Source organism: Apis mellifera, linkage group LG1 (assembly GCF_003254395.2).
Source record: "Apis mellifera strain DH4 linkage group LG1, Amel_HAv3.1, whole genome shotgun sequence".
Taxonomy (NCBI): Eukaryota; Metazoa; Arthropoda; class Insecta; order Hymenoptera; family Apidae; genus Apis; species Apis mellifera.
In genome coordinates this window covers 11,844,653-11,853,986 of record NC_037638.1, presented here as the reverse complement: position 1 = coordinate 11,853,986, position 9,334 = coordinate 11,844,653, and the positions used below count along the sequence as shown (strand labels likewise).

The window sequence follows — 9,334 nt, the reverse complement described above, 5'->3', positions numbered from 1 at the left end:
AATACATATATGTTTATCAATAAATTGTATTTATATATCAGCATAAATATTGGCATGATATACTTATATTCTTACATACATACAATAATGAATATGATGAAGCTTAATATTAATAATTCACAATGAAATAATATTCATAATAAAAATTTATAATTTAATTACTAATTATAAATTCATATATATTACATAAAAATGAATTTATAATTTAATTACTAATTATAAATTCATATATATTACATAAAAATTTATAGTATTTAACCATAATAATTTCAAAATTTTTTCATGTAATTTATATTTTGATAAGTTGATACATAGAATAAGAATAAATATAAAATCATAGTATTAGAGGCACTACATGAAATCTATTTATACAGGAACATTTAATGCATTGTCTTTTAAAAAAGAACGAAGCATTGTTTTAATACAATTATATATTACTTTTCATTTTTTAATATTTACGAAAGTCAACTTTTAATAACTTATTTAAATATGCTGTTTTTAATAAATTGTTACATATGGATAAAATATGTAATAAATAAAAAATGTAAAAAAAAAATATATATATAAAGATTATTTATTTTAATATAATTTCAATTTTTCAAATATTTGAATGAACAGTCTCTTTTAATGTTCAGTTTTCTTATTCTTTTAATAAAATAATTTATAGCTAGGCAAGGCATTTCGTACAATTTAATATGTAATGTCACATTTTTTACTATACATATGTGCAGAGTATTAATATATTTGCGAAATATTTTTAAAGAATCAATTTTAGAAGCTAAAACAAAAAAATTGATATATAAAAATATCGACTGAAACTTATTTATTAAATTATAAACAACTGAAATTTTTGTATATAAACAATTAAAATATAAATAACTGAAAATTATTGTATTGCCCTATATATACGAAGTAAAAAGATTAATTTAGATAAAATAAAGTATTTTTATCATTGCATTTTATTGCCAATTTATTTCATTTTCAATTCCGTAAACTTAAATTGCTCATAATTTAAAAAATAAGTCTTAAATGATTTTTATATATAAAATTTTTTTGGATTTATTTTGGCTTAAAAATCGAATCTAATGATATTTCGTGAATATATTAATACTCTCTATAATTATGAATTATATTTGTTTATTTAAATGCACATATTTGGAATGTTTTTTTGATTCATTTGATATAAAATTTTAATAAAACTATATAAGTAGAGTTTATAGACGTGTATAAATAATCTCATTAATATTATTTTCTTTATATGTATTTATATCTATTAGAATATAAATGAAAGTAATACGAACAATTAATTTCATATTATTGTTCTTTGTACGTTTTAGATAAAATAATATCTCTGTTACTTATGAAATATATTATAGTATCAAGCTTGTATCATAAAATTGAATCAATTGCAACAGCTAAGCCATATCATATGTATAAATATAGCTACATATCATATGCATACGCATTGATTTTTTTTATTTTTGAAAAATATAAAGAAACTAAACAATAAAGTATTATATTCTTAGATATTAACGTGTTATATCTTTAATTAATATTTTGCATATCTGTTAATTAATAATTAGTTTTCCATTTGAAAATTAGTTCTTCATTTAGTTTTATTTATAAGACTTCCCACACTTATATACTGCCAATTTGCCTGTTTATAATAGATATAAATATTTAATTTTATATACTAATAATTTTATCTCTACAAAACAATTTGTACATAATTTATCAAACAATCAACTCACCCCTATACCAGTTGCCCAACCAGTTCCAGCTGGATTGTCATCAGTAATACCTATTCTACGACAAAGTATACCAGCACCTGAAATTGCCCAAACTTGGCCTTGTTCTCTTGCAACAGCAACGTGTCGAAAACCTTGTTTCGCATTTGCAACGGACATATCTGAAATATATACATATCATTATATTATTATATGTTTCATTATATTTGCAATATATAAACAATGTTCATAGTTTAAATTATATCATAAATATATTATTTTATTAATAAATTAATAAATTAATTGGTATATTAAATATATAAAATAAATTATTATATTAAATAAAAAATATTATTTGTGAATATAAAACCAAAAAATATATTTATAAACTAATAAATTTATAATAAATTCTAATTTAGATTATTATATTTAATTTATTTTTAATTAATGATTGTATCATATTTTATATATTATATTTTTTTTTAACTTTTGTTTGTTAAAAAAAAAATTTTTTAGTACATTTTTTCTAATAATTTTTTTCAATTAAATATTTTCTTTTCTTAATAAAAATTACATAAATCGTTATAAAAAATATATTATTTGTTGATTTTAATTTTCCGCATTAACGTTATAATTAATAAAAATTAATCGATAATCTATTTAATATATAAATTTAATATATACCTATATGTATAGGATCATTCGGCATCACAGGAAGCGTTTGCCAATATGTTCCCTCTGGAAAAACATTCACCTGTACATCCCGTCGTATGTGTAATCTACCTATTGTATCTAAGGCCCACACTTCGTTTTTCCCAACAGAAATTTGTTTTAAATGAGCACCTGCAGGTGGTTCAACATTCTGCCATTGTATTCCTAAAATTATAATATATCAATTAGAAAGAATCTTAATAATTTAAAAAATTTATTTATACTATTATATTATTTATATTTATACCTGTTGGTTTTACAGAAGTAATACCTAATCTCCAATAAGAGGAACCATTCTTTCCAACAGACCAAACTTGTCCACAAGGACCACACGAAATACCTACTAAAGCTTGATCACTTGGTATATGTTCCCATGAAACTCCCTATAAATAAATATTAATTTTATTTACAGTCTAAACAGATATTTATATTTTGATATTATAAACAATTACTATATATACCATTGGACATGATTCTGAAACACCTCTTCTAAATAAAGCTTCACCATTAGAGGCAACTGCCCATATATAAACAGGAGTATCTGAACCAGGTTTGTCAGTTGCCTAAAAATCATGAATTTAAAAAGTTATTTTATATATATTTTTTTAATAAAATTCATATATATCTTACATATATCTTACATATAAAGAAACATCAATCAATTTTGTATTTCCTAATTCTTGCCAAGGTCCACTAGTTGTTAATTGACATCTTCGAAACCATCGTCTTCTTCTAACATAATCGGTAAATTGTTTTTTACCATGATATTGAGAACGAAAATCTGTAGCATATTGCCAACCATCTCTATCAACACCTCCAGGAGTATGAAAATCTACTATCCAATCTGACACCTATTATAAAAATAAATAAAATATTTAAATTTTATTATTTGAATCTTATAAAAAATGCAATTAATATTTTATTATATTTTCTACATAAAATATTATATTCTAATAAAGAACTTATATTTTAATAAAGAATCCATATTGTAATTTTTATATAATAAGATTTGTGATTTTATATTCTACTTTGTGTTTTTGATAAAAAAGAAAATAAATTTAATTTAGAATAAGGAAACGAAATATGCCGAATTTAAAATTTTAAGAATTGTAAAATTGATCGTTAGAATTTAGATAAAAGAAATTTAAATATTGAAATTTAAATATATTACTATATATTCTTACCCAATGCCATTGCATCGATAATAATTTAGTATGTTCTCGGGTACGTTTATGACGTCCAGATGCATCACTCCACATATAACGATCCGTTGGAAGACCATGAGAAGTATATCCAGTTACTGGATTCCAACGTTGATTTTCATAAACATAATAATTATGAGTATCTACCATAGTATTTATTCCCGTACTACTATCTAATCCTATATAAATCAATAAGGTTAAAATTATAAGATTAATTCATAAATTAATTTTTTTTAAAAATAAATTTTTTTATTATAGAAAACGACCTTTCAGGAATAAACCACCCCAACCACCAGTATATACCCATGCAATATTATCATATCCTATTCCCCATGTTACACCAACAGAACAAGTTTCAACCTTTTTCAAATGTCCACCCATTTGTCTCCAAAACATTGTAATTGGATCAATAATTATCTACATGAAATTTTACTATATTACAATTAAGTTACATAAAACTAGTTCTAATATTAATATCGAAATATTATTATTACATACAGATGTAGATTTATACAATATGCTGCATAATGTCATCAATCCTTTAATCCGTAAATGAGTAATACTTTGTGGCAATATTCTGTGACTATAAAAAGTAAATTCCTTATCATCGATATAAATTTTATATCCTCGAGTTTCACATATAATATTTAATGTGAAATTAGAACCAGGTTTTAATAGTATATCTCCGTTTCTTTCTTCATCGCCCCATTGTCCATTTTGATATGTATTTCGCACAATAATATTTTCTTTTAATCTTGGATTAAAATGTAATGCTACATCATGACAATCCATTACAGATTTTTGTTTTAAAGACATCATTGAATAACAGACAAAATTGAATGATAGCCTAAAAAGTATAAAAATATTTTTGAAAATATTTTTTCACTTATATTTACATTTTCAAAATATTTTTTAGAATTATCTTAAACTATTTTTTACCTATCAGCATCATCATGAATACAAGCAGTAATTTTTAAAGAACTACCATATCCAAAACCATTTTGCAAAATACACTCAAAAGGTAATTCTTTTCCAACAACATCTAATTCTTGCACATAAGCACCATTAATAAACTGATTTTCCTATCATATGCACATAAAGCATTAGTATAAAATTTCATATATATATTAAATGAGATATATTTTAACTTACTTCTATAATAGCAGGATCATATACATACACATCTCCTAATGCAGTAGTAGCCCATATTGTATTAGGACTAGGTTTTCCATAAACATTATTCATTTGACAAGAAACTAAAAATATAAAAAATCATTTATTTCTCTATATTATATATATATTAAATATTAAATATATATGATACATATATATATATATATATAAATATTAAGTTTTTATATACCTGATGTTAAATGTGCTAACCAATCTTCCATTTCAGTATCGCTAGAAAATTGCAATCTAAGAACTTTAGAACGTGGCATTCGAGGAGTATGAATCGCTATTCGTGGATTACCTGGTTCACTACAGCAAACTACACACATAATTTCAGAGACAGGAAATTGCATCTATAAAAGATATTGATTAAAATCGTTGAAATATTCCAAAAAAAAATTGTTTAACTTACAATTGTTGTTGCTCCATCCGAATTTAAAATAGTTACAATTCCTGAATCTAAAAAACCACTATTACTACTTATCCATTCTAATTCAATAACACAATCTTCATATGAAGTACCGCCCTTAACTTTGCATTTTGCATTACCATTTTTTACCCAAGATGATCTGTAATAAATTATTATAAATAAGAATAAAATAAATAACATTATTAACTTTATACATAATTTTATATACTTATCAAAATCTTACTTTTCAACTACTTTTTCGTATATTGATGGATCAAATTGTACTTTTTGTAATCTTTTTTTTAATTCCTCCAAAATATATATTCTCCATGTCTCTGCTACATCCCCATGACTTGTACCATTTGAATCTGCAATCCTACAAATTTAAATATGTAAATAATTGAGTTTAAATAAATAATATTTGTTTACAATATTAATTACCATTTTGGAGGATTAGATAAATCAACAAAACATGCTCCAGCTTCTACTTTATACCAAGAGGTATCACATTCAGCCCAATACATTGCCCCAGAGCTTTCATCTTCTCCATAAACACCTGAATCACTGGTCAAGTCAGGATCGAAAATACTTCCATCCGTTTCCGGATGAGCTTCGACACCTACCATAGAACCGACTGAATGAACGGGACTCCATGCAGCTGGATTGATCTACATTAATTTTAAATTTTTTAATTTCAATAAAAATGATTACATATGAATGCATAATTTAATTATTTATTAACCTTAACAACATTGCCCATTCCTTTTCCAGATACTACAATAGATTCTCCAGTTTTAGTCAATGATTCATTCGATATAGTTATATTAGCAACGCTAGCTTCGGTTAAATCATTCATATCTAATGAATTTGCTGATCTACAATTTTATTAATTAAAAAAAAGATAATATTACTATATTACAATAAAAAATAATTTACCGTTTTTTATCTTCATTTAAGTATATATCTTGGAAAGACGTTTGCTGTGGATTCTTTGTAGAAGTACCATCATTTACACGTTGCCATAATTTTAATGATGTTGGTGTTGGTGCAGAACGAGATTGTTCTTCCCACTCTCTAATCAATGTAGTACCTTCACTAGTACTATGTGGTCGATTCTGTAAATATTATATTTTTAAATTAATAAATAATATATGTTATTTGCAATATTTAAAATTTATATTATATATAAAATAAGTACCAATGATCCCCAACTTTGATGCCTTTGTTGTTGTGGGGTACCACACATACTATGTCTATTACTCGAAGATAAACTAGCGTTACTACTTGCTCGACTAAGTTGAAGAGGTGCATTTATTAATCTCCATTTTTTACCCGTTAATTCTGATTGTGTAATACCAGCGCGATAATATAAACATCTATCTTCATGGCCTATAGCCCAAACCTGTAGAAATATTAAACAAATTAAATAAATTAATTATTACTTAATAATTAATTATTACTTATTAATAATTTAATGAATTATTATTATTTAATAAATTAAAAATTATTTATTCAAAAAAAATATTTTTTTAAAAAGTTTTCTTTTTATTATAAGTTACCTGATCATTTGGAGCAACCGATACCAATGACATTTTACTTAACATTTCCACCCATCCAGTTCCAACAGCCATTTGTTCACAAACTCCACTCATTTCACCCTTAATACCTTTTCTAAACCATACTCCTCCATCTTGTGTTATAGCCCATACAGCATCTGTACCTATACTAACTTGTACTAATTTTAAATCTTTTTGTGGTGGATCAACTTCTACCCAATCTTCACCTATATATAACGTAAATATAACAATATATTCAATATGTATTATATAACATATATCAATATATATCAATATAGAAAAATATATATTATTTAATATAATTTACATACCCATTGGATATTCTCTAGTCACACCTGTACGCACAATTGCTTTACCAATCATTAACACTGCCCACACAAGACCAGTCATTCCAACAGTAATTTGACACACTTCATATCCATTTGCCAATTTTATAGTACTCCATCTTTGACCTTCAGGACAAGTAGTACTAGTTCCAACACGAAACATTACCTATAGATAGATCATTATTAGATATATAATATATAAAATAAAAGTATAAATTGAAATAACATTATAATTATAAATAAAAATTATAAATAACATGTTATTATAAATTACAATATTTAATTAATATAAATTATATTTTTTTTAAGAAAATCAAAAATATTTTTGTAAATATTATACCCTGCCATGAGCAGTTACTGCCCAAACTATTAAACATCCGGGATTACCACCAGGTATTTGATTTCCACCCACAGATATATCAATAAAAGGTTCCTAAAAATATGTTAATAAATTTTTTAAATGTCTTTTTTTTTTGAAATCATTCAATTTAAAAATTTTAAAACTTACTTTAGTTGCATCTTTATGAAGAGGTGCAATAGCACACCATGAATTCATAGCACTATATCTCCTATATCGAACCCATTTCCTTCTTCTAACACAAGATTTCCATTGTTTTTTTGTTGTATATGTAGCTGGAAAATCAACTGCATATGTCCATCCCTACCAAAATATCAGATTCTCTGTGATCATAACACTTTGTTTCGATGTTGACAACTGATAACAAATCTACATATAAACAGAAAGTCATAAAAAATGTAACAAAGATGAACTGAAAAATGAATTAATCCATTATTAACTCATTGATAACTATAAACATATGTAATTGCTGTTATTAATATAAAAATTAATAAATTAAGAAACATAAAATAATAAAAAAATTTAAAATAAATAAAATATTTTTTAATGAAATAGAAGAAATAATAGATTAATTATAAATAATTTAATTGCTATAACAAAAATTTTATTGTATTTACATCATGATCTAATGGTTGACCATCCAATGTAGTTTCTATTTGCCAATCACCTTCCCATTGCCAAGCCATAGATGGTAATTTTACTTTATCTCTGCTACGGTCAACAGTACCATCTTGATCAGAAAAATTATATCTATCTGTAGGTAATAATCTTCCACTAAATCCTTCTAAAGGAAGCCAACGCTATAAATATTATGTTCTCTTAAAATCTGTATAAAAGTTATATATATAAATAACTATGATTATAATCATTTTCAAATATATTTTAAACATACTTCGTTTTCATATATTTCTTCCTTAATTCTTATGGGTACATCTAAACCATGTACATGTACATAAACTTGACGATCACCACCTATAGCCCACATGAAATGTGGTACTGCTGATAATTGTTTAAACTCAAGACCCAAGTACATGAATTCTCTCCACATGTTTCCAGATGTTGACAATCCAAATACGCGCCCCTCATTGTTTATAGCATATAAGTATGAACTTGGCATTTTAACTACTTTAATAACCAAACAATTTAACTTTTCTATAAAATAATATTTGTATTCATAATAATGGAATTATATTTTCCATCCTATCATTAGATTATTGTGTAAATAAGTACTGATAATGATAATCTTTATATTGATGATTCACGTTTATATAATAATAATAAATATTTAAATATATAAGGTAAATATTTTTAGATATTTAAAAAGAAATATAAGTTCTTTTTTTTGCGCTATTGATAATATACATAATTTTTACAAAAATATAAAATAATAATCGCGAAAAAATGATTTTGGTTATGTAAAATATTTATATTTTACATTTTATTAATATAACACATTATTATTATATATAAAAATGTTAAAACACAAAAACTATTAAATTATTGAATTTCAATACAAAAATTTAATCGTAAGTATAGTAAATATAAATTGTTAACTTAAAAATAAAGAACATGTTTTGACGATACATAATCAACTGTCATTTACTGTCACTGCTTAAAAATGTGATCATAGATAAATTTATCTTACATTAAAAGAAATTACTATTTTAAAAATTAAAATATTAATAAGTGTAATTAACGTTTTCAGAAGTTATTTGTGTATCATATAATAAATATATATAAAATATAAATGTTGTAATAATATAATTTTATTTTTTACTTAAATTATTTATAATTAAATACATGTGGTAACACTGCTTTTTAAACTTACTTGTATGGTTAAATTTTAAAAAA

At 23.7% G+C, this 9,334-nt stretch overlaps 1 protein-coding gene across 3 annotated transcripts; it reads right to left on the bottom strand.

The window, feature by feature from the left end:
- Positions 1-1,139: 1,139 nt before the first annotated feature.
- Positions 1,140-8,663, bottom strand: LOC412224 (tectonin beta-propeller repeat-containing protein). 3 transcript variants are annotated; one of them, XM_395686.6, is made up of 24 exons: positions 8,376-8,663; positions 8,101-8,283; positions 7,634-7,786; positions 7,466-7,558; positions 7,111-7,291; positions 6,782-7,005; positions 6,421-6,624; positions 6,159-6,337; positions 5,965-6,097; positions 5,664-5,890; positions 5,467-5,598; positions 5,226-5,382; positions 5,004-5,166; positions 4,793-4,896; positions 4,580-4,722; positions 4,139-4,487; positions 3,907-4,057; positions 3,623-3,819; positions 3,080-3,289; positions 2,900-3,001; positions 2,686-2,821; positions 2,412-2,603; positions 1,752-1,909; positions 1,140-1,657 (listed from the first exon to the last, which is right to left on the bottom strand). In XM_395686.6, exons 1-24 carry the CDS (start codon positions 8,598-8,600, stop codon positions 1,607-1,609), a joined length of 4,047 nt encoding a protein of 1,348 aa, XP_395686.2. In that variant the 5' UTR covers positions 8,601-8,663; the 3' UTR covers positions 1,140-1,606. The 3 variants fall into 3 exon arrangements, with proteins under 3 accessions (XP_395686.2, XP_016770831.1, XP_026300738.1); XM_016915342.2 differs by having other exon boundaries at positions 1,145-1,657; positions 8,101-8,309; positions 8,376-8,516; XM_026444953.1 differs by having other exon boundaries at positions 1,147-1,657; positions 7,634-7,852; positions 8,101-8,309; positions 8,376-8,516.
- Positions 8,664-9,334: the final 671 nt, after the last annotated feature.

Bases quoted from the DNA above. Each gene is read 5' to 3' on its own strand.
- LOC412224 (XM_395686.6), bottom strand. From the start codon at position 8,600: ATGCCAAGTTCATACTTATATGCTATAAACAATGAGGGGCGCGTATTT. The intron at 7,559-7,633 runs GTAAGTTTTAAA...ACATATTTTTAG, and splicing joins TTCATAAAGATGCAACTAAA to GAACCTTTTATTGATATATC. The intron at 3,002-3,079 runs GTAAGATATATG...CATGATTTTTAG, and splicing joins TGATTGATGTTTCTTTATAT to GCAACTGACAAACCTGGTTC.